The 25,867-nt window shown below is 43.7% G+C and overlaps 1 protein-coding gene across 4 annotated transcripts in view; it reads left to right on the top strand.

The window, feature by feature from the left end:
• Nucleotides 1–489: 489 nt before the first annotated feature.
• Nucleotides 490–25,867, top strand: part of ZDHHC14 (zinc finger DHHC-type palmitoyltransferase 14) — a 73,879-nt gene continuing 48,501 nt past the window's right edge. For all 4 annotated transcript variants that reach the window (XM_048488214.1, XM_048488194.1, XM_048488204.1 and 1 more), the window contains exon 1: nt 490–2,540. In XM_048488214.1, coding sequence (XP_048344171.1) covers nt 2,287–2,540 — 254 coding nt within the window. In that variant the 5' untranslated portion in view covers nt 490–2,286. The remainder of the gene's footprint in view (nt 2,541–25,867) is intronic.

The raw sequence follows: 25,867 nt of genomic DNA, 5'->3' as shown, positions 1-25,867 counted from the left end.
ATAGAATCTTTATTGGCCAAGTGTGATTGGACACACAAGGAATTTGTCTCCGGTGCATATGCTCTCAGTGTACATAAAAGAAAATACATTTGTCAAGAATCATAAGGTACAGCACTTAATGATTGTCATATAGGTCTAGTAAGCAATCATGATATGTCATGATAACGATGTAACATATGAATACATTTTCTTTTGCTCTCCTCGCTCGTCTACCAGCTCGCTCCCCTGCTTCCTAATCCATTTCCCTGAGGATACGCTTCACCAAGAAAAAGCAAAGAGAGGGAGGACACCTCCGTCGCATTGTGGGACTTGTAGTCCTGCCCCTTTCCCTCCTACTGTAACTTCATTTGCCTTTCTATCGGGTAGGGCGTATTCTTAAGCGTCTTCGGGCAGTGCACGCCGGAGCATAGAGCGGACTACCTTTCCCAGAAGGCCACGGTGAGAAGGAGGGAGAGACGTGGCCAAACAAGAGGCACAGGGAGACTTAAGTCTTCTGTAGAGGGTGCAAACTGACATTTAGGTAGGCTTAGGGGATCTCTAACTGCATGGGAGGCAGGAGAGCAGCGCAGCTTCCCGTGGCCGCCGCCGGTCGCTGAGGGCAGCAGGCTGGGAAGTCCGCTCGCCCGCAGACACCGAAGCGACCGCCTTCTTCTGCCGCCGCCGCCGTGCGTTTCGGGGGACGAGGACGAGGCGGAAAGAGGGAACTGAAAGTAACGAGGGCTGACAGCTTGGAGAGAGACGGAGGCTCCAACAACCGCCTCGCCTCCGCTGGGAAGCGGGCGCCGACGGGCGGAGTAACCGCTGCTGCCTTCCGACGCCTGGCAATGGAAACGAAAGGTAGCTCCCCTGGCCCTGGGGGTGACTCCGGGCTGCCCTCCGTTCGGCTCTGGGGGACGGCTTGAGAAGGAGCCTCCTCTTCGCCTTCTCCCTCCAGAGTGGAGGAGCCCCCGTTCCTTCTCCGCGCCTGCCTCGTCTCCTTTCGGCCGCCGCCTGCCCCTGCTTTGGACGGGGGCGCGTTGAGCCAGCCTGGCAGCAGGGGAGGCAGCTGCCGCCACCGCCCCGCCGTGTCTGAGCCCATCGTCGTGGTGCTCCGCGTTGCTGTTTCTCTCCACTATCCTTGGAGATGAGAAGGAAGAAGTGGCGGCTCCTGCTCGGGCTGAGACTGGCAGCTGGGGATAAGCCCAGATAAAGAGACGGGGAACCCCACGCGTCTGCGTCGGTCCTTCATTGGCAGCAGGCAGCCCTCGGACCGAGGTCGTTGCGGTCTGGCTTTGGAGCCAACAGCGGGTGCGATGGCCGTGGACTAGGGGACAGACTGCCTTCGGTGTCGCCAATATCTGACGAAATAATTTCTGCTTCCGAGCTGGACCTGAGGGGTGAAGCTTCTATTAGGGACCAAACGTCGACTCTTGTGACTCGAGGGCACACACGTCTTGATGTAGAGGAGCAGCAGGAGGCGATCCGAAATATAGTGTGGCTTGTGACTGAGGAAGACCACCTTGCCTCTAGACCTGGCAATCGACTCCTAAAGAAGGGGTGGATAGGATAAGCAGGCTATTTCTCTTGTCAAATAAAGATGAAGAGTAGCTTCTCAGGCCCTGTATACATTTTTCCTCCCAGGAATGGGACTTGATGTAATACAGAGCAATATATTTTGTGCTTAGGAAAGCTTGGAGGGAAATAATAATAATTCTTGTAATTTAGAACAGCAAGAAGAAAAATAACGGAGGACCTAGTGAGGTGCTCGTAAGAAATCCTTGACAGAAATTGGATATTATGGATGGTTTCTCAGCAGATGGACTTGGATCAGGATCCACGTGCTTGAAAGAATCGATAGGATTTCTTTTATATTTGTAGAATTGTCTGCACTGTAACAAACCTTTGTGAAAAGAAGCAACTGAGCTACAGAATTGCTTGTTTCTGCTGCTGAACTCAGAGCTCCTTAAAGATTGGATGTGAAAAACACACTGGGCAATTTAAGTAAAAGGCACAATGTTTCAAAATTATTTTCAAGTTTTATGACTGGGCAGAAAGTGATTTATATTTTAATTTTTCTAGTTCCTCTTTTGTTATATGATTATGTAGTTCTAAAGGCTTATTTTCACTTTTTAAATTTAGTTATAAAAACGGGAAGACTGCTTACTACATCTGGAATAGTAGATAACTGGGTATTGTATAGAGCTGTGGTAAACTTTTAAAATTAAAATAACCAGTAGTGGCTTCTGAGAAAGTTTCATTTGAACAAGATCAACTTGGGGAACTGTTCCCCCTCCTACTTCTCCCTTGATGACTCCCACTTCTGGTGGTGGAGGGCCCATGAAAGACTGTGAATACAGTCAGATCAGCACTCACAGCTCCTCTTCTCCCATGGAGTCTCCCCATAAAAAAAAGAAAACAGCTTCTAAGAGAAAATGGGAGGTTTTCCCTGGAAGAAACAAATTCTTTTGCAATGGAAGGATCATGATGGCTCGCCAGACTGGAGTCTTCTACCTGACACTTCTTCTTATCTTGGTTACAAGTGGACTCTTCTTTGCCTTTGAGTAAGTAGCATTTCACTCTTTCTGTCTCGCCCACCCCACTGCCCCCATGAAGCAGGCATCTATTGTAGTGTTTTCTCTATGGATATTGGCTGTATAGATATCTGTAAGTGTTATACTCTAGCATGACATAATTGTGTTTGCACTATGTTGATAGACTTGAGGTTGAATAATCTACTGTTTGCTTTAAATATAATTTTAAACCAGATATGTTCAAACATAACATAGCATATACTAATATGCCCAACCATGGTGACAGGTCTCTGGAAAGACTAGACACTCTGACTCCTCAAGAATTAATATTAGGTTTCCCTTTCAATCATAGTTTGGTGATATTCTTTTTTTCAAGGTGGTTGTGAAAGTTTTGTGTTGGGATGAATAATTTTTAGAAAAGAGTCCCAATGTCAGTGCCCCAATGGGTTATTAAATAACATGCTGTTAACAGTTCAATTCATGTGCAAGAAACAAATTACATTGTTGTCTTGCTCTGTGCCTTGAGTATCAAGATAAGTATCTACCATTTGATTTGTAGGACATTAGGCACAGTGGATGGGACTGTGCATTTTACATCTGGCCTCCTAATCTGATGCTGCTTAGTGCTCTACTTCTTGATTTGTTGGCGTTAAAGTGTTAGTACCTTCCTGTGATCAGCCTGGGAAAATGTTTCACAGTATTTCTTTCCCCTCCTACTGTATTGTTCCGATTTTCATTTTAAAAAACAACAACCCTCGCCATTTGTAATTCCATCAGTATAAGGCACACCTTAGTTATTTCCTTTTTTTGGGAGGAGTGAAGAAAATTGTTTTTGACCTTGAACAACACAACTACTTTGACCTGTCTTAAGTTACCTTCTTCTCCCCCACCCCGTTATTGGTGTTTCTTTAGTTGCAAATGCATATTCAATTTTTTTAAAAAAAATGGCTAAAGAACAATAAGTGAATTTATATGGGACATTTTGTAATGTACAATAGTTTTAACAGTGACAAAGGGCACAGTTTCTCTTCTCATGTACATCATGTCCTGCTTTACTCTGATATCCATGCATATTATATTTACAGAAGACTAGCAGGTGTAGGCTAACTTACTGCATTAAGCATATTGCTTTGCATGATTCAGTGACATATAGAAGTGGATCTTGTAGCACACGGCTGCTGGAAATATTTTATAGAATCAATTTGGACTTATGTGGGAGAAATACCACTGAAATGATTACTAGTAGAACAATAGATGTTTTGATATCTTGCTGGTAGGCTTAAAGTGATTTGTAAATAGGGGAAGGCGTAAATGCATTCAAACATTTCTGCCTAGAATAAAATATACAATGTCAGCTGTTTAGTTTTTTTGAGTTAAAATTAATAAAGTTCTTGTGTTTCTTTGCTCAGCTTGTTTTTAAATATATGAATTTATTATGAATATGAAAATGTGAAAGTATATTGGTTGCCTGTTTGCTTTTGGGTTCAATTCTAAGTTACCTTTAAAGTTACCTTTTGACAATCGGGCCCACAGTCCACCTCTCCTAGCATGAATCCGTGTGCCAGCTTAGATCTGCCCATTCTCTAACAACTGTTCTTTCTTATTTTGCTGTCTTGGTCTCTTTTAGCAATCCTGCATTTTTAAATAGTACAACCTCCCTGAAATAGCCTATCTGAGGATCAAGCCAGAGGCTTAATGCTGGAAATTCTGTGATTGGAGCTCCCAGCTTTATTTTAAAAATACAATTATCAAGGTGTAGTGGCCCAATTCTGATTGTAACTGTGGAGTATAACTTCACCCCTGAGTTGTTTTCTGTGAGGGAGCTATTGTTTGTGCTATTGGGGCAAACTTATGGGTATGTATATTTGTACACACAACTTCCCCAGAATAGCAAATCGTTGCTTCTGACGTTTCTGGTCAGGAAATGGCATGGGCCAGCAGTCCTGAAATCTTGCTCTGCATTCCACAGTCCTAATTAAAAATCCCATATGCCTGTGAGGTGCAGTTGTTCTAAAAATGGGAATTCCTGTCACAGAAGTTGGAGATCATATCTGAGCAGTACACTTGATCCTCCTGGTTGTTCAAGAGAGCCTGCAAGAAACTACTTTCCCCAAAAGGCTTTCTGCTAATTTGGATGGCTATTAGTTATGTTTTATTGTTCACTGATGTTGGTTTTGTCATTTTTCTGAGAGAACACCGTTTTGTGAAAGGGTAAATACGGTTTTGTTGGGGGTCTTTGGTTTTTGGTAAAGTTTGTGGGTGGGATTTACATTTTTATAATTGGCTAATTTTTCTTGGACTATTGTGTACTCTTGTGTACTTATTTGATTTCTTGTTGTTGTCTTGAGCCTTTTGGTGGTAAGCCTGGTAAAAGTGCTGTTAAGTCACACAGACTTATGGCAACCCATTAGGGTTTCCAAGGCAGGATACATCCAGAGCTGATTTGTCATTGCTTGCATTTCTTGGTGGTCTTCCATCCCAGTACAAATGTTTTAAAGTAAAATAAAAATTCACTTGTTTTGGATAGGTTTTTCATAACAGCAAATTTTTGATAGTAAGCTTGAGGGCAAAAGTACACATTACATGTAGCACAGGTGCTGGAGTGGTGATTTATGAGGGAAAACCAGTGAGAGGGAAGGGGATATTCCCCCTTTACCTTTTTTTACATCTATAAATCACTACTTCAGTTTTCTTCTATCTATTCTAGGTTACCAGCTTGAGGAAGAGGCAACTTTCTGCAAGAAAAGGATGCTAAGCTGAAGAGTTAAATCACCTTCCTCTTCTCAAAACAGACTTATTATTTAAAGTGTAGCCTTAGCAGAAGGGTTGCCAACCTCCAGACAGAGCCTTGAGATCTCCCATTATTCCAGTTGATCACCAGATCACAGAGAGCAGTTCCCCTGGATAAAATAGCTACTTTGGAAGGCGGATTCTATGTACCCTGCTGAGGTCCCTCCCCTCCCCATACCTTGCCCTCTCCAGGCTCTACCCCCCCCCCCATCTTCAGGTACTTTCCCACACAGCTGTCAACCCTACCCGGCAATTATATTTTAGAAAATGAAAGAAATCGTAGAAAAATATCATGGAATGACATCTGGATAAATCTGTCTATTCCATCATTAAAATCTCATTGAAGAAATGTGGTAAGCACTAGGGTAGCAAGTGGGACCAAGCATCAAGGGCTGCTTTATAAATTAGATGGCCACAGACACATTTTTGCTACCTTATTTTCATGTGGCAGGGAGCCACTGCCATTCTCAGTTCCTTGTCATGTGTACCATACGTATATGTAGTTGTAACTGTAGTCTCGTTACTGTGTTGTTTCCCAATTTTAAAACTATTTCCTATTAAATTATTAAAACTATTGGCCATGTTGGCATGTTGAACGCATTCCTCGCTTCACGCATTTATCCAGCTTCAGCCTATCGCGGCACATTAAAACGGGTTCGGATTCTCATTCCTCTTGGCGTTAACCCGCTTTCTTAACAAAACGAACCCAGCTTAAAAAAGGCTGCGCTGTGCTCGCTACACGCCAGATCAGTGCAATACAGTCTGCCGCGCTCTGATTGGCTGGAAGGCATTTGTATCACTCTCTATGGCGGGAAATTTGAAACCACATTAGTCCCCTGAACCTCCCCACCGATCTGGATTGGAGACGTGTTTTTTAAAAGGTTCACATTCAAGCAGGTTTGGGCAAAACACGTGATGGGGGGAGCGCCAGAACCGGGATGAATCTGTGGTTGGTGGTTCAGCTGGGAGAGTTTGGCGTGAAACCTGGATATTTCAGGTGAGTATCCTGGGATAAATCGGCAGTGGGGATATCGCCAAAGCATACTTACAAGAGCTGCATATGTGCAGATTGCCATTTTCTATTTGTTTAAAAAGGAGCTATTTGCAACTATGTGGCAATGGCACATACCTTCATCCAATACAGGGATAAAATTCTGCCATCAGCTCCAGATAAAAAAAAAACCCTGTCAAAAATCTGTCAATAGAATTCAAATCTGAACTAGACTATGCTTTTCCTTAAGTAATTTTAATGTATGCTTTCTTATCAAACCAAAGATTTTAATTGTTGAAATCACTGATATCCTTTGTCATATACCTAAGGGTAAATGCTTACTATTTTACCAATACATCTTGCAATTTTATACCTATAGGAGCTTTTCAAAATATGTTTGTTTTCTTTATTTTTAGTGTTGCTCTTTTCACACTCCTCTTGCATTCTGTGCATTTTTCCTGTGAGGTGCAATTAATGTAGCATCCTAAGCAGAGTTACACTGTTCTAAACCCATTAACTTCAGTGGATTTCGAAGGGAGTAACTTTGCTTAGGATGGCAATTTAAATAGGCTTATTTAGTATGTTGTTTCTTTCTTGGATAATGAAAAGAATAAATATCTCTTATTTCAGATAACCCCCACCCTTTGATATGTCAAAGACTTGGCTCTCTATTACAGAACATGATACAATAGAAGTAATCCATTTAGATTTCAATTCCACACTGCTAGTTAAGACTATGGTGTTTTATATTTCTGCTCAGTGTGCTTTTTGCTATAGTTGCAAATCCATTTGATATTAAATGTACAAGTATCATATACATTGCTTTTTTCATTGTGTATACTTCATTTAGCACTGGTTTAGACTATTGTATGTTCAAGTGTACTAATGTTAAGTAGCCTCAATTATTTCCTTATGGCAACTTATAAATAGTAGATACGGAAATTTTGGGACTGAAGTGTGATAGATTGTTCAACAGAAATCACTAATGTGACCCACAAGAAAGTACCACTGTGAAGTTTGCTGACGCTCACGGCAAATAAAGCCCCCCTTCAACAAAGTCAGTATATTTGATTGCTTTTTGAAAAGGTGGAAACAAGTCATTAATTCTATGCACATAGTATAAAACAGTTTATTAAAATGCCTGTATTTTATGTTCCTGGCAAGGAATCCGTTTGTTACTGAGCAAAAGGATTTGGTGGTGAAACCTTTAGCAATAATTGTCTGCCTTGTTCTAATGCTCAGGAGCAGTGGCATTCAAGAGCCACATTCACAGTTGCAAGCAACCAAAGGAGCCACGCGAGTGCCATATGCCTTGTGGAACACACACACATGCACACACAAAACAATAGAGCTATTGCTATTGTATGTAACTATATATTTTTAAAGGTGGCATTGCCTCTTCCCACCACTGCTGAACCTTAGCCAGGCCTTATTTATTTGGAATGAGGGGAAAGACTTCTATCTCTGGCTTCCCATTCTCAGGTCAGGAGAGGGAGAAGGAGATTCCCAAGAAGACTCTGAGAAGGACCAGCTGGCTGTGGATAAAGGAGAATAAAACCACCACTATCCCACCAGTTTCTCTTTCCTTGGGTAGCTGCTATGGTAGTTTTAGTCTAATTTCTCTGAAGTCAGCTTCTTTTCCTTCCAGCATTGGCCCCAATGCTGCAGAAAATGGTGGGGTGTTAAAGAACACAGGCCCTTTACTTACAACACTGGAATGAGGTCCCCCATAGTTCAGGGAGGCTCACAGTTTACCCATCCTCTAGTCCATCTAGTGGTAGCTATTTCAAGGTGGGAGCCCCCTGTCCACCACAAACCTTTCTGAGCAATGTCCTTTCTAAATTTCCTGGAACATGGGAAAGAACTACTCTTGTCAAAGAGCCACAAATGGCTCCCAAATCAGTGGGTGACTGTCAGTGTCCTAGAGAAATGGGGGAAGCTGTTGCTTTCCTCCTTGCCATTGGCTGACTTGTTCAGATGATGTAGGGCAGCAGTAAAACTTGCTGGTAGAAGCCCAGGAATTCAGGGACCAGGTCTCTGAAAAAGGGGCAGGGAATGTTGCCAATTCCAGGTTGTGAAATCCCTGAGATTTGGGGATGGAGCTTGGTGAGGGTGGCATTTGGGGATAGGAGGGAGTTCAGAGGGGTATAAAACCACAGAGGCCACCCTCCCGAGCAGCCATTTTTTCTCCATCTCTGCAGTATGGAGATCAGTTGTTGATCGATTCTAGGAGGTCTCCAGGCTCCACCTGGAAACTGGCGACCCTAATAGGGAGCATAGGAAATGGAGGCTGGAACTTGGGAAGGGGAGTTAGCTCAGGAAATGACAGAAGGAGAGAGGGGCAGCAAGAAGAGCTACAGATGTAAGGAATCATATATTGACTTGTACCCTGTCTCTCGCTAGGAATTAATACTGCTTCATTCTATCTGATAAATCTATTCTACTTGGATTGACGTTTGAATAATTAAAAAAGAGCAAGACCCTAGCTCAACTGTCCAGTATTGGCCATTTTGTCAACCAGTATTTAGAAGAGAAGAAGAAGGGTTTGGATTTATATCCCCCCTTTCTCTCCTGCAGGAGACTCAAAGGGGCTTACAATCTCCTTGCCCTTCCCCCCTCACAACAAACACCCTGTGAGGTAGGTGGGGCTGAGAGAGCTCCGAGAAGCTGTGACTAACCCAAGGTCACCCAGCTGGCGTGTGTGGGAATGTACAGGCTAATCTGAATCCCCCAGATAAACCTCCACAGCTCAGGCAGCAGAGCTGGGAATCAAACCTGGTTCCTCCAGATTAGATACATGAGCTCTTAACCTCCTATGCCACTGCTGCTCCCTTTTCACAATAATATAAAGCAGGAAATTGTTCTAATTTCAAAAACTGGCTTCTAGAAGGTTACAGGACCCCTTTCTTCTACTTTAGAAACCACCATTCAGGACTGTTCTCTGAAGCCCTGTAGAATTTGCTTCATGCTTTCTTCTCAAGTCTATGTTCACATTTAATTCATACCAATACTAACCCACACTCAGTAGGAGAAGCTCGGCCATATGGCTAAGCTGGAAGGAAAACAGCAGAAGCTTTCCGGAGAGACTTGCAATAATGACATTGATTTTCTAGACAATTCTGAATTAGGAAAATGTGTAGCAAAATTTAAATCAATTAGAGCATAACGCTCCCCCACACCAAGCCAGACGACTGGTGCATCTAGCTCAGCATCACCCACCTTGACTGGCCATGGCTCTACAGGTTCTCAGGCCGGTAAAGGTTTTCCCTTATATCAGCTACCTGGGATCTTTTAACTGGAGATTTCAAGATTTGAACCTGGAGCTGTAGCATGCAAAGCATGCGATCTGCTACAGCCTGATTTAGCATGTTTATATATCTTAGATTTGTTAAACAAAACTAAAAAAAGTGTACATATTTCAAAATGTGTTTTCCATAACTAAAAGCCGTCAAACTAAAATATTTATCAGGGGATTCACTAAATTCCATTTAAAGCAAGCACAAAGAGATAATGAGATTGAAACTTTATGCTTCCTCCTAGACCTCAGAAAGAAAAAGATAGGCAGTCCCATCCAGAGCCATAACTGTGCCACCCCACTGCCTCTAAGAGGGCTTTCCAAGAGCACATGGAGGCAAAAAAACAAAGAAAAACTCACTACTGTCATAAAGCCTCCATTGGGCTCAATGGATTTACGCCATCCAAAAGGGTGACATAACTCTGAGAACTGGGGCCACATCATAACTACCGCAAACCTGGTGTGGATGCCAACTAACATCGGCTCCACCTTTGCCACACCACTGCAGCACCAACATGGCTGGCATGAGAGCACTGACATAGTGTTGGGTGCTGCATCTGGGTGTGGTGATGGCCACTTGCTAGTGTTTCTGCCCCTTCCTTGGGGGAAATATCCCAGAAAGGGCAAATCCACCAGCACAGGCATGCGCCACATCTGCAATGCACTACACTCTCCTTTGGATGGGATTGTTAATCATATGTGCCTATATTATGTTAGACTCAGACTGAAGTTGGCAACTTCCACAAATTCCTCCTTCCTACCTTCCCACTGTGGACCCCTCCTGTCATGCTGTTTCTCAGAGTCCCTTATCCTGCAGGAGCACCATTTCACAGAGATCACTGAGCTGCTGTGGGAGGGGGTGATATTCAAGTTCATTTGTGCCACTGGGAAATTTAGTCTGTATCCTAACCTTTGACTGGTACTTTAATTATTGTGTTAATTAAAAAAAACTAAAATAATGTTGTGTAATAGTTTTTTTTTTGATAGATTACTGATTGCAGAGGATAGAGCACCTCCTCCTAAATGGCGGGGGGGGGGGGGGATTTGTGTAGGGACACATCAGAGATAGAAAACAGCAGCCTTCACTCCTGTTATTCCTACCAGTTGATTCACCAGTGCAGTGAAAATATAGGTTACCACTTAAGGCATTCTCTCCTTTTTTTTGTTTGACTCCATGAAATATTTGACTACAGTTAATAATTAGCCAATTAATTTGGACAGTTGATAATATTTTTATGATTGGTTTTCTAGCTAAAAGACAAGTAGAAACATTGAATAATTGTGGCAGTTTCTCACGTAGTAAGTCATATATTCTAACCAGTAAGCAAGAATATTAAAGTATTGCCTAACCATACATATACAGTCACATATACAGTTTTTGTAAAAAGAAAAAAAATTACGTCCTGCCATGGATGGCCCAGGCTAGCACTATCTTGTCAAATCTCAGAGATTAACTATGGTTGGCCATGGTTCAGGGGCATATCTACAGTAAATAGCGTCCTAGGGAAACAGTAAAATTGTGGGCATCCCCTTGCTACCACTGTCCATTGACTCTTTGGACAGCTTGTCATCCTCAGAGGTGGCCTGCGAGAGGGGCAGCGCTTAGTTTCTGCAGCCCACCCACTCCCACCCCCCACGGGCATGCCAGGGGTGCTCTGCATATGATCAAAGACACTCCTGGTTGGTTCGACGATGAATGTATTCAATCCAAAAGGCGTCTTCGAAAAGACTTTAAGAATTTTCTTAACCCTAATCATCATCTTACCCTGGCTTCTTATAAGGAATCAAAACAACTTCACCAACAAATCATTAAGGAAAAGAAAAAACTTCATCAAACCAAACAATGGCATACACTTCATGAAGCCCTGAATTCCAACAACAGCAAGAAATTCTGGTCAATTGTAAATGGCACTAGTAATCAAAATCACACAACAACTATCACTGAACAGCAATGGATACAGCATTACTCAACCCTTTTAACCGAACCCAGCAATTTCATTGAAGTGCAAAGCGAACCACAATTAACGGATCTCCCAATGTGGACCCCACCAGAGACAAATGTACTATCGACTATTATAAAAAGTCTCAAGAAAAATAAGATTGGATTGACGGGATTCCCAGTGAAGTCCTGTCGGAACGCGCTGAATGGTGGACCCCAGTTTTGGTTAAATTGTTCACTTACATTGACCAATACGGCTTCACCTCGAGACGGGTTATCATCAATAATAATACCAATCCACAAAAGGACCTACCAATCCATCCTGGAAACTTCTCAACCAATTAGCCTCCTGTCCATTATTGGGAAGGTTTATACTAAATACCTCGAAAGTAAGTTAAAAACATGGATGACTGAAAACAACATCACAGGCCCTGAACAAGCTGGGTTTAAATCTGGAAAATCTACCATGGATCATTGCCTAACCCTCTACACTCTGGCAAACAAATATCAATCCAAGGGTCAAGGGAAATTATATGCAGCCTTTTAGATCTGAGTAGTGCATTTGATACAATTTCTAGAAGTATCCTATGGTCAAAATTAACTTATCTCCAAATGGAGCCACGACATTACTTATGCTTATTCTGTGAAACTATATAGCAACACCAATTTGTCAGGTCAAATTAGATCAAACTGGTACACTATCTGGAAAAATTCCAATCACCAGAGGGGTCAGACAGGGATGCATATTGGCACCTCATCTCTTTAACATCTACATAAACGATCTTCAAAACCACCTTAGCAAAGTCAATGGCCATCCTCCTAAAATTGGACAATGTCCCGCTCCACTCCTTCTCTATGCTGACGATGCTGTTATTTTATCCCAAACATCCATTGGACTCAAAAGATATCTAAGAGCTTTTTTTGACTACTGTGATCTCAACAAACTAAAACTAAACAGTGAGAAGTCAAAAATAATCGTATTTTCCAAAAACTGGCGTCCTCTTTCCTGGAAAATCAACAATATTGAGATCAAGCAGGTACAATCCTTTAAATATTTAGGGATCACTTTTCAATACAATCTAAAATGGTCCCTCTATAGATCCTGCTTAATCTCATCAACCAGACGTACCATGTCTGGCATAATCCAATTTTACTACGGAAAAGGAAACCAATCAGTAAAAGCCGTATTAAAAATTTTCCAAGCAAAGTTGTTGCCTAAAATCCTCTACTGCATCCCAATTTGATAAGCTTGCATTTCCAACGTGATGTTGAACAAATCCAAGCATATTTTCTGAGAAGGATTTTGGGAGTCCCGAATAGTGTCACCTATCCAACTTTATGTCTTGAAGTTGGCCTCTCATATGTGGAAACAGAAGCTTGGATTGCCACCATAAAGTATTGGCTCAAAATACATTTTAGATCACTTGCAGGTGATATAAACTCAAACCTTTTTAAAGACAATTTTCAATTCTACTGGTTCAAAGTCATTGAGAACAAAATCAGAACCATAGGATTTGATTTGGACAATGTTGGGACTGATAGTGAACTGCATATTTTCAATCAGATCCGCGAAAGACTGAGGGATCTGGAACATCATTGTTTCTATCCAAGTTACAGAGCAAGAGCTAAATATCTCTCATCTCTGTTATCCATCAACCAACGTCGTGCATTCATGCTAGCACGCCTCAATATTTTCCCATCAGCGGAAACCTCAGGGAGATACCTCCAGATCCCTAAACATCAGAGACTATGCCGCTATGTGATGTGGATCTATAGAAACCATAACCCATATTCTTCTGGAATGCTGTCTTCACAGTAACCTGCGCATGATTTTAATTCACCCTCTGCTGCTTCCAAGACTTGAGCACTCCAAGTTCCAGGCCACTCGCTTTCTGCTAAGTGACTGTAATCCATCGATCACCTTGGCAGTGGCTAAATTCTTGGAAAGCATTTTAAATACCCATATTTAAATGTTTTAAAAGTTTTCTCTTTTAAATGTTTTAAAAGTTTTCTCTTTTCTCTTTTAAATGGAAATAATTTGTATGCCATTAAAGGTTAAAATGAAATGAAATGAAAAAGATCAAAGACACTCTGAGAACAGCGGGAGATCAGTTGCAGGCCTGACAGTGAGGCTGGGTGTGGGGGGGGCGGGCAGTAGCTGACCTCTGGATTGGGGCTCACTGGTTCCTCTGACACCAGAAGAGGGCTGGGCCGGGGCAGCCAAGAATGTGATGGCAGTGCACAAAGACTTGCAAGCAGGAATCCCACCCCACCCATTCCAGCCTCAAACAGCTCTGCAAGGGGGACTTGGCTGGTGCTTGATGGAGCCGGGGATTCGGAGAAGGGATCCCTTCCCAGTGGAGGCCTTCAGTTTCCCTCCCTGCCCAGCCATTCTTGTGCCCCATGCTCATCTCAGCCTTCTACACCTACCAAACTGCCTGAGGCTGCCCCCACCCCCACCCCTACCCTGAGGCAGGAAGGAATGGTCAAAGATGCCGGGACCTAATGGGTGGCTTGCAGTGACAGAAGTAGGTGATCTGGATGGCAGTAGCTTGAGGTGACTGGTAGCGGAGGCTCAGGCTAGTAGGTGGGGGCACAGGAGGAGGATGTGGCAAGGGGAGAGAGAATGACCGAACGCATCCCCCATGTGACTGAGGAAAGTGACACCTGAAGTATCGGCCCCCTCTGTCTTCCCTAAAAATGTCAGCCATTGTCCTGGTTATTATTTAGATGGGAGACTACCAAGGAATTCCATAATTGCTATGCTGAGGAGGGCAATGGCAAACCACCTCTGAATGTTTCTTGCCCCAAAAACCTTATGGAGTTCTGTAAGTTAGTTGTGACTTGACGGTATTTTACACAAACAAAATGCAATACTAAGTCTATAGCTACCCTGTTTCCCTGAAAATAAGACATCCCCTGAAAATAAGACGTAGTAGAGGTTTTGCTGAAGTGCTAAATATAAAGCATCTCCCGAAAGTAAGACGTAGCAAAGTTTTTGTTTGGAATCATGCCCATCGAACAGAACACCAGAGCCTTCAGCTATGGAGCGGAAAAATAAGACATCCCCTGAAAATAAGACATAGTGCATCTTTGGAAGCAAAAATTAATATAAGACACTGTCTTATTTTCGGGGAAACATGGTACTATCTAAATTTAAAACAAGCAAAAGCTTCAAAGCATTTGCCATTTCCAATTAATTAGTGACCATGTATTACCCAAAAAGAATTTATCATTGAATGAAGTCTAGCTTGGGCCCTTTTCATACAAATCTCCCAAAATGTTAGTAGAATTTTAAAAAAATGTTTTCAGTCTGCTTTTGTCTGCATTCACCCACTTGAAAAAATTCCTGGCCACCCTTACGTGATTTTTCCCCTCTCTTGTTTAGTTAGTTGTAGAATTGATGCCTCAGTACTCTAGCTTCATGCTGTGATTCTCTATGCCTTGTATACTCCATATATCAAAGATTACCCACTAAATTAAAAAAACTTAAAGAAATGATGTAATAAATAAGCAAGGGGGAATGGAGAGTGAGCTCACGAAATGGCCCTGAAATGGTTCAGGGATGGCAGAGAGGTTTGAAAAACATTTTGAAGCGATACATACAGCAAGTGAAAATGTTTTGAAAAAATTTCAGCCTCAAGAATTGTTTTTAAAGGGGATTAATTTAAAATGTTTTGGGGCTGGAAATAAAATACTTTGGGGCGGGGCAGTGGGGCAGATTCTAATTATTTAACTGCCGGTTGCCCCCCCCCCGCCCACTCACCTGGCCGCTGCGTGCGCTGTTGGGCCGGGGGAGACAAGGGAAGGCGGAGGCTACAGCTTGGCCTGTGTGCTGCCAGGCCAGCTGCCCAGCTACCGGCCAGCTGTGGGAGGGGGCTTTCTCTGGCATTGGTTAGGAGATCTGGCTGGGAGATGGCTGCTGGCCATCTGCAGATCGGGCCGCACTCCTCTGGGCCAGCGGCTCAGCCTTCAGGGGAGCCCCCTTGCTTTCCCTCACCTGGGAGTGGGAAGGACTGGGCTCAGAGCAGCCGGCTTTCAAAGCTCTGAGGCCTCAGAGATCAGAGACCCGGAGCAGCCGGCTGTTCTGAAGGGGCTTTGAAAGCCGGCTGCTCTCAGGGAGCTTTGAAAGCCTTGCTCCCCCTCCCCTGGGAGAAGGAAGGACTGGGTTCAGAGCAGCTGGCTGCTCCAGGCCTCAGAGTAACTGGCTTTCACAGCCCCCTCAGAGCAGCTGGCTTTCAAAGTCCCCTTGGGAGAGGGAAAGACGGGGCTTTTAGCAGCCCACTGCTTTTAGCAACCGGATTGCCCGAACTGATGTGAACCGGCTGAATCCCACCACTTCTTTGGGGTAAAAACAATGCTGAACTCCATCAAGGAAACATTTCAAACGTTTTAAATGATTTTAGCGGAATGGGCGTTATCTGGACGTTAATTTTGTCAATGATTTTGTGAGATTTTTGGAAACTTTCCAATATTGAAAAAGGAAAGTTACTTCTCCATCAGTGCCTCAACCTGCACTGGCATGTACCAGGGTTCAGCAGAAAGGCTTATCATTTTTTTCTTTCCAAGCTATTTCTAATCTTTCAGCAAGAGACGTGGGAGAATGAACAATCTCACTTTCAGTTGGGTATGGAAATGCTTCACTGCTGGTCCTATGGGATCTTTCTGCAGCATTTGACCCAGTCTGTCTTATTGAGTCATTTGGGACTGCAAGTAAGGATGAAAGGAATGACTGCTCACTGTTTTCAGTCCCTTTTATGTGACTAAACTTGAAGAGTAGTAATGGGAGATACCACCATGTTGTGCCTTGTGAACTGTGCCTTGTGGGTTGCCCCAGCATGTTTTCTTCTGAGTTACTTAATGTGTATGTGAGACCAGTTGATAGCACTTGCTGTGACTTTGAAGTTGTATGTCATCAGTATACTAAGGATACCCAGCTGGTCCTTGAATGCCATAGTCAAGTGGCTTAAAGGGAACAGACTGAAACGGAATCTAGACAAGGAGACAGTGCCGGCTGGTAAGATGTTATGGAGGGGAATGCATTACCAGTTCTAAAAGGGGTTATTTTTGACAGATTCTTTTTTAAAAAATAAGAGCACGCTTAAATCTTCCACTGCTGATGCAAAAAAACAGGTGTTGTTGCTAAGAGTGTTTTTTTTCCTGTTAATGTACCTAAGAAACTGCATTGCTATTTAGGCTTGGCCAGAATGGCCACATTGATCCATTGTACTAGAAGACCTAAGGCTGGATGACTGCAACTTGCATATGTAGAGCTGCTCTGGAAGTCGCTGTAGACATTTCATTTACTACATTAGGCAATAGCTGCTTGTTTGTTGAATGTAACAGATTGTTCCAGCAAAAATACGCATATATTAGATCCAACTGCACTGGTTGCTAATCTATTACCAAGCTCAACTCAAGGAGTCAGTTTTAGCTATTAAACCCCACTACGTATCTGAAGAGCAGCCTTTGCATATGTGAGCCCATGCATGAGCCCCATTCTTACTAGTAGCATTTGACCCTTTTAAAAAAGAATGTTAGATCTGCTGCCATCTGAACTGGGGCTTTATGGTGATGGCTCCATTCTTGGGTTGTGGACTGTCAAAAGAGGTGAGAGCCACAATAGCTTTCTTTGAGGAGAACTTGTAAGGCAGTGCTATTTCGGAGGACTTTCTGCTTAGGCTTGATAGTTTTTTGTGGTTTTTTGCTGTGCTGTTGGATTAATGAATATTAATAATTCTGTGGAAATACTGGCGTTAGTCTTAAATAGATTTTAGCATTTATGTTTGTTTGTTTATTGACATGGAAACCTCCTTACACCCCAAGGGAAAATGTAATCTACAAATGTTTTTAATAGATTTCATCTCTAACATTCAGATACTCAGAATTCCACAGATCTATTATTGCACAAGCATACTTGATGCATTTTTAAAATTTTGGGTTATACAGTTTGTGAAGTCAAGTTTGTGAGATATCATAAGAACAAGCATTCTACAGGATACAATCCAAGTACTGTTGATTTTCATAAGTCTGCCAGAATTTAAGTAATGCATAGTTGACCAGAATGCTATTTTTGATGGTTTGACATGGCATTCCATAGAAGAGAAGGAGAAGAATGGGTTTTTATACCCTTTTTTAAAAAAACTGTAAAGAGTCTCAGAACAACTTACAATCGTCTTTCCTCCCCTTCCCCACAACAGACACCTTGTGAGATAAGTGAGAGTTCAGAGAGCAGGCTTCATGTGGAGGAGGGGTAAATCAGACTCAGTTCTCCAGATTAGAGTCTGCTGCTCTTAACCACTACATCATTCTGACTCTACAACCTAAAAAATGGCAGAGAATTTGCCTCTGTGAATTGTAACTTTTGAATTTAAAAAAATACGTTTCGGTTTTTATATTTGCAGAAAAACAATTGAAAGCCTGCAGTTGATGTGTGCAGAGCATTTGATTTTAAATTATTCCACCCTTCTCTGGGTTTTATTTTTAGGGTCCCATGGTTTTATTGTTCATTGTTATATTGATTTTATTTAAAGTAAATGTAAACTGCTGTGAGTCTATTGCAAAGGGGAGAGCAGTCTAGAAATCTAATAAATAAATAATGGAGCATCCAAACTGTCTGGAGAATGGATTTATCTAATGTATACTGCTGCCTAACTTTCCCCATCAGTCCTTTTCTTCATCTCTTTCTCCCCTTATACTTTGTCCCCTGTTCAGTCTCATGGGTCTTTTACAAAATACTTTGAATTCCGAAATAAAGACTGATAATGGCACTGCCGAAAACCCCTCTCAGATTTTTGTATCAGATACAATCCAAGTTCTGATTTCAAATTTTAGGTTACTGTACTACAAAGGCTAGAGTCAGTGGAGCTATGTAGAATTATGGTTTTAAGATGTATTGTCATTTGATTTTTCTAAGCTTTTAAGTTTTCTTTGGCTGGAAGTGTAATTATTTCTACATTCACAAATTTCTTCCCATGACCCCTTATTGACATTAAAGCCATACAGAACAACTCCCACACTGATTGCTAATTCTTAGCAAGAACACAATGTTATATTTCTTTCCATTAAAGATAAATGGGCTACCAAGATTGTAGTCATCCAATTTATTAATAAATACACAATTATTTGTTTCAAAATACCCTGCCTTTCTGAATTTATACACTATTCTTAGTGCATTCAGGGCATCTTACAAACAAGAATAACAAATGCATATTTATACCCATTAAATGGTTTGGATGTACACTTGCTTGTATAATTTAGTTGCTGATAAGCAGAACTTCGTATATATATGAAGGAGTACCAAGGAGTACCAAAGAGCAGAGAATTTTTCCACCACCATCAAAATAAATTAGTCTATTCCTTATAGCTTCTGTTACTTTGATCCCAGAATTTGGAACAATACAGAAATTTTATTAGGGGGGAGACACCCCCAGCCTCCTCCTAGCCGCAGCACCGCTCACCTGAAAGTACGTTAATTTTAAAGCAACCAGAGGCACTTTTTTTTTGCAGTGGGGGCAGGGAGATATGAATGACCTTCCACTGCCACACTTCCCTTCCCCACTGGGTGAACAGTAAGATAAATATGAGCAGTCAGTGACAAAATATGAGCAGTAGTGACAAAAAAAGCTAATGTGATTTTGGGGTATATTAATAGGGACATAACATCTAGATTGCAAGAAGCTGGAGGGGGCGGGTGTGTGCAGTTTGACAGCTTGCCCAGGATGCCATTTTCTGTATATACACCCCTGCTGATACATGCTTGAACCAGCATTCTCATCCTTTACCTCTTCCTAACTGGTGATGCCAGATAAGGGGAAGTGACCCTGAAACAGTAGAGACAGTTGGAGCTGATGAGCCTTGCGGAGACCAGCAATTATGTCAGTAAGGACTGGGTGTACCCATATTTTGGAGAATAATGGGGAAGGGCAAAAGAAAGAGCAGAGAAGGGCCAAAGACACTGTGATGTCACAAACTCTACAAAAGAGAGGACCAAAGACGGCCAGGGCAGAGTTCAACTTTTCATCATCAGTAGAGTTCCTCTGCCAAGCAGCTTGCTTGGGCAATCCTTGCATGCCACAAAATTTGGCCAACTTCGTGGTGAGTGTGAAGGAGGCTAGCCTAGGAAGCAAAATTGTTTTCAATAAGGATTTATTTCATTGGAAAGATCCTTGACTGGACTCTTCATGTGTTCATTGATGAGTAGGAACCCCACTAGCCCATAACCTTACCTTAGAGTCTGATCAGCCCTGAGGAATGAGGTCTAAGGGCCATAGGCGCATTTTGTTCCTGACATATAATCTTAGAAATAGTTGCTTGTTGTCCAAGGAAAGCTAGAATATGCAGTCCAAGACAGGGTATTCTCTTAAACTTACCAGCTTCATTTTCCCCATTCATCTGTCTCTAATTGGACTACTCACCCAATTTGGATAAGTCTTTCTGTAATTCATAACAAATGTAAGGCATAGAGCCCTGATGAAAGTGAAAAATCAACATGAAAGACACCATGCCCAGGCCCCACCTAGGCGACTGAACACCCTCCTGGAAGGTAGCAGCCATGTGTCCCAACTAGAGATGTGATGGATGGCCTAGGGAAAAGCCACCCCCCCCCCAAAAAAAATCAGAGTGTAGGTTTCTTCTTTTTTTTCCAAGGCTTTTAAAAAAAAATTCTGATGAAAAAATTGGAAATTTGGGGAAATACTAAAAAAATCAAATGAAATATTTTACCTTCTAGAATGAATGAAATGCTTTTAAAGACACAGTGGCATGCTGCAGATGTATACCATACTTAAACTCAAGATGCATTTATGCACCTACAGGGATAACTGATCTTCATGAGGATAGCATGCAGGGTTTTCATTGCTTTTGTGGCCCTTTTGACTGGACTCTTCCTTTGTAGTTGGCCTTTTCACCTTTCCCTGAAACCTCTATAACATGTATACCCACAGACTGGGTGTCAAGTAGCTTATTGCCCTACCATGCTGGAGGGGGAAAAGATCAGATGGAGGTGGAACAGAAATTGTACCAAAGTGTCAGAGGAAAATTCTGAAAATTTCATTGAGAACTGAAGTCTGTCTCTAATTGGTAGCTGCAGAAGGAAGAAGACAATCCACCTGGAGCTACATCTAGTTCTGCAGATATTATTATTGATCCTTTATTTGTTATTGACCAAAAATATATATGTTGAGTTATTTACCACAAACTGGACACAGTGTGTAACAGATTTCTCTCTGTGATACACCTCTGAAGATGCCAGCCACAGATGCAGGCGAAATGTTAGCAACAAGATCTACCAGACCATGGCCACACAGCTTGGAAAACCCACAGCAACCAGTATTTACCACAAAGTTTTTGTTTTCTTTTTAACTGCTATTTTTTCTACTTTTCAGATAGTAGAAAGAAAAATATATGGGCTAAGGTAGCGTGAAGTGCACTATTTTGATGTTTTCTCTTAAGCACTGAATTTATTTGCAGTTTTGCTTGTAGAAAACTAAGGCTGATTCCGCATGGGCCAAAATCAGCAGTGTGAAAACAGTGTGAAAATGGTGTAAAAGGGTTTAAAATGGTGTAAAAGGGTTTATACTGTTTTCACACAGTTTTCACACCACTGTTTTTGGCCCGTGCGGAATCAACCCATGACATTGATAACTATTAAATTCCATAAATATTTCAAGTATTTCAATTTTATATAAGCAAGTTACTACCAAGAATTCCAGGGTTGCTGTACAGAGAAAGGCAATAGCAAACTGTTAGTCTCTTTCCCTGAAAACTTTCCAGGGTCACTATAAGTCAGCTACAACTTGTCAGCACTTTCCACACACACAAGTTGAATGATGAAATGTATGTTGTTCAAGCAGTAAAATTTAGGTATGATAGGACTGCAAGTATTGCTTGAATTTTCTCCAAAAATTCAGTCTTTTTTCCAAACAACCTTCTTTCAATAAAAGAAACGGGGTTTTTTTTCCTATGGCTTCAAAAATTTTGGAAATTTTACATCTCCATCCAAGAGAGAAGAACCCAGGCACCTTGAGAGAAGAGCCTACAGGCAAACCCGTGCTGTAAGTGGCATAGGCCCTGTTGTCAACTATCTCCTTGGAGCCACAGATATCCAAAGTACAATCCAGTGCTTCTTCATGTGTTGGGGGCAAAAGTTCTAATTCACCATGTTGCCAGAAATCTTTTGGCTGGCCCTGCTGATCAGTGTCTGCCAGTTCTGAAAGGTGTGGGTACTGTTTAATTTTCAAATTATCTTTCTTCCTGAAAACAAAGTTAAGTGTCCCCATACCAAGTACTAAAGAAGCAAAATGGGTCTACTCACAAATGAGTATTTCTGGGGAATCTCACCTAACCCCACCCCATGCCAAATTGTGCATAAAAATGTTGGCTTCTACTGGATGGTGGGAGACCGTCTTGCTTGGGTGTTCATCACCTTCTCTCAAGGAGGCAGGAACAATTTCAGTTGAAGCGTCACTCCCGAAACTGCGCTTTGCTCGTCCAGTTAAGCTTCCAGTATCTTCCTGCCTTTGACTCAGGGGAGAGCAAGGGATCTCTTTGTAGGCTCTTCAGAGAAAATCTGTTTGCTTGTTTATTTGTGTGTGAAATTGATCCTTTGCGCTGCATCTACCCTCTCCTACCCTTCCCTTCCACCCCTGTTGTAGTAGCCAATTGTGAAGTGATTGTGTTGAGGTGTGAAGCGAGCCAGAGACAGAAGTTTTCCATACATCTGTGCAAGGGGAGATGGCGTCGGCTGCCTCGGCCTACAACCGCGGGTGCGCTCCGTTAAGCGCTCCATTGCTGAGGGAACCAGGGGAAGCAAGGACAGAGCAGTTCCTCCTCGCATTACAGCCGGAGGGGCTGGGAGGAGAGGAAGAAGCTCCGGGGACTCAGTGCAGCCCGGGCGAGCTTGGCCCGTGGTCCCCTGTCGAGAGACGACGCTCGGGCAGCCATGGCAGTCTGAGGCACTCCTCCTCAGCCGGGCCTTACATCGACACCACAGCCAGTCAGAGGGCAGCGGAGGCGGTATGAGCCGAGAGGCCCGAGGCGCGAGCCACGGTGGCGAAAGCCTAACTGAGTCGCCCCTCAGAGGCTGACCTGCGTGCACTTCAAGCCCGGCTGCCTTACGGTGACCCAGCCCGGGCGCCAGCGCTCTTCAGCGCTGGATAGCGCAGGCAAGACTCGAAGCGGGAGGCGGTTGCTGGGCCCTCTTCCCTGTAGCCAGCCAGGGTTTGCAGTGGGCCAACTTCACACCGGATCTGTCTGATCTCCTTAATGAATGATTCCATCAGGGAACAAAGGTGGGGCGTTACTGTAGCCCCACTGTTCTTCTAGGGCTCTACCCCATAGATCCACGTGGCAGATCCTAGGTCACCTAGGAGATCCATCGAAAGGAGGACAGATTATGGCGGAGGACTCAGTGAATTTTCTGAGGGTAGAGGTAGAGCCAGGACTCATGGACCATTTTTACAGAGCCTGAATCACTCTCAGATAGAATCCTCTGAACAGTCTCACAGACTTCTTTAAAACTGGAGGATATTTATTTTCTTCTGTCAAAGACCATCGTTACAGCACTGGAATTACGCTGATTCTGCAGACGCGGAGGGTCCAGATTAGCTAGGGAAAATGCCAAAACCTATCAGAGGAGAAACTTGCCCCAAGGGGTTGGCATCCATATTTCCCAAAGATGAGGAGTCCCAAAAATATTTTCCTCTCCCGAACTTTTTGGAAGAAAGTTTAAAAAAAAAAAGAATGGTTGGCCCGGCAAAAAATAAGGGGTTCCCTCCTTGTATTTAAGAAGCTCTTATCTTACTCCTGGACTCATCTCTCCTCTCTCACCAAGACTCCATTAGTTGATGGCCCAGTTTCAGCTCTCTGTATCATCTAGGGGGGTCTGGTGTATAGGGGATGGGGAGGGATCCATTAAGCGGACCCGCTTGGAGAAAAAGGCAAGACCACTCTGCTCCTTGCATGGGTTCATGAGGGCACTGGCTATGTCGGCCAAGATTCTGGCCCCAGCATGCCACGGGTGGCTAGGAGCAGCCATTGTGCTGGGCTTTGCCAGCGCCTCGCTGGCCACGCATTCCCCCCCCAGAAGGATCAGAGGTCTCAGGGAGGGTAAGAGCGGAGTGCTAATGGCCTCTTCTTTCCTAGCTGATGCAATGCTAGGCAGCGTTTCTCAATTCTTCACGCCAACCATGGCCACCGCTTCGAGGTGGTGCGCCGTTTGATTTGGCCTCCAGAAGCGCGTGGCAGGTGGACTTTGTTGGTCCAAGAGACAGTAGTGTCTAAGCTTTGATTTTTTCAGGCTTTGGTATTCTCTTTGGCACCGGAATCTGAGGTTCCGCATTCTGATAGAATCCAAAGATGCATAAGAAGTTATCTCATGCCACCCGCGTTCTGTGCGCAATAGATGCGGAAAAGCCTAGAATTTTGTGCCGAGGCAGTCCTTTTTTCGATCCTTTCGCCCTCCCTTCCCATTCCTTCCAGTAGGGATGGGGTGGAAGACCCTCTTGGCTTGAAATCAGTCATCCTTCCGTGTAAGAAAATATCATGGACTTTAGATCTCAGAGGCAAGCCCAGCAAGAGTTTCCGTTCCGAGGCGAGGCGGAAACAAAAGGAAGCGTGAAACTGGCAAGAACCTTCCTCGATGGGGCGATCTTTTGGCCTTCAGCCATGTGTGGAAGCGGGGAAACACGTAGATGCCTGGAGTAAGTGGAGGTCGTCTCCATAGGCTACTCCTTAGGAGTTCAAACATTAGCCTCAAAACCGGTTCTATTCCCTCCCTGGTCGTTCCAACCCATCCAAAGGTCCTCACAGTTAGGAGATTGGCGGTTACAACACCTGAGTGGACATCCGGCGTTATCCAGGAAGTTCCAGAGAGACCAATTATTCAAAGGAACTTACTCTCCTTTCTTCACAGTCCCCCAAGAAGAATGGGGACACCAGAGCCATTTATCTTCAATTTAAGACATGTCAACAGGCATCTCCAGACGATTCAGATTCGAGGATGGAATCACTCCGCTCCATGGTAGAGGAGTCATTCAACTGCGGAGACTATGAAACCTCCCTTTGGACTTTGTCCGAGGCGCATCTGCATGTTCCTATCCACCCGGCCCATCATCAAGTACCTCAGGATTTGCCACCCAGGGCACCATCCCACTTCCAGTTTATAAGCTCCTCCCTTCGGGTTAGCGACCTTAGCTCCTTGTGTGTTCACGAAGGTATTAGTAGCCCCTATAGCCCTTCTCAGGCGTCAGGGCATACATCTGCATCCATACCTGGACGACATCCCGATTCGCTCAAGGTCAGAGGCGGTGGCGACAAGGGATGTCCTCCCGGCACACCAACCACTGTCCGACGAGCGCAGTTAAGTGATAAATCAGGACAAGAGCTCCCGCGACTCTCTTCCCGTATAATGGAACATCTAGGAGCTCTGATAAACACCTACCAATTGTACACTCTATACGATTGCCTGAGAACAAGGCCTCAGAAGATCCATCAGGGGCAGTACTTTAACAGACTTTGCAGCGCAGCACTAATTTCAATCTTACTTCAGCTGGCGAGCCTTTACTGCAGGTTGTTACTCCTCAACCATGGATAAGGGATCCACAGTGGGGAGGGCCCATGCCAGACCTTTGCAGGCCCTGCTTCGCCCCTTTGCCTCACAGATCATTCTCAGGAGAGACAGGCCTATCCGACTTCCTTCTGTCATCATGGTCAGTCTGAGATGGTGGTTGCACCATCAACACCTGACATCAGGGAAGGTTTTCTCAATCCCGGAACCCCAGCACATCTTCACAGATGCCAGCCTCATCAGTTGGGGGGCAACCTTGGGCCCCCTCTATGCACAGGGCAGTTGGCCAATTACAGCTTCAGCAGATGCCCATAAATGTTCTGGAGGAGTCAGAATGATCTTTTTGGCTCTGGAAGCATTTCCGCCGGAAGATTTTTTTACGACATCATGTCATCATCATACACCCGCAGGACAATATATCAGCAAAATTACATATCCAACCCATCAGGGGGGCTCCAGATCGTCGGACCTACACAGGGAAGCCTTCAAGATTCTCATATGGGCAGAGGCGAATCTGGCCTCCCTCCAAGCGGAGCATGTTCGTGGCATCTTGAATGTAGAAGCAGACTGGCTCAGCAGATCCAGGGTCAGAGAGACGGAGTGGAGCTTGAACCGATCAGTGTTCCTATCGATCACCGAGAGATTCGGGGTACCCACGGCAGACCTCTTTGCCTCTCAGGAGAACAAGCAGGTCCCGATGTTTCTGAGCAGATTTTACCATCCACAGGCGCTGGACACGAACGCGCTCTCTGCCAGATGGCCGGGGGGGTCTTCT

This window comes from Sphaerodactylus townsendi, linkage group LG01 (genome assembly GCF_021028975.2).
Source record: "Sphaerodactylus townsendi isolate TG3544 linkage group LG01, MPM_Stown_v2.3, whole genome shotgun sequence".
Classification (NCBI taxonomy): domain Eukaryota; kingdom Metazoa; phylum Chordata; class Lepidosauria; order Squamata; family Sphaerodactylidae; genus Sphaerodactylus; species Sphaerodactylus townsendi.
This window is presented reverse-complemented; position numbering and strand designations above follow the sequence as displayed.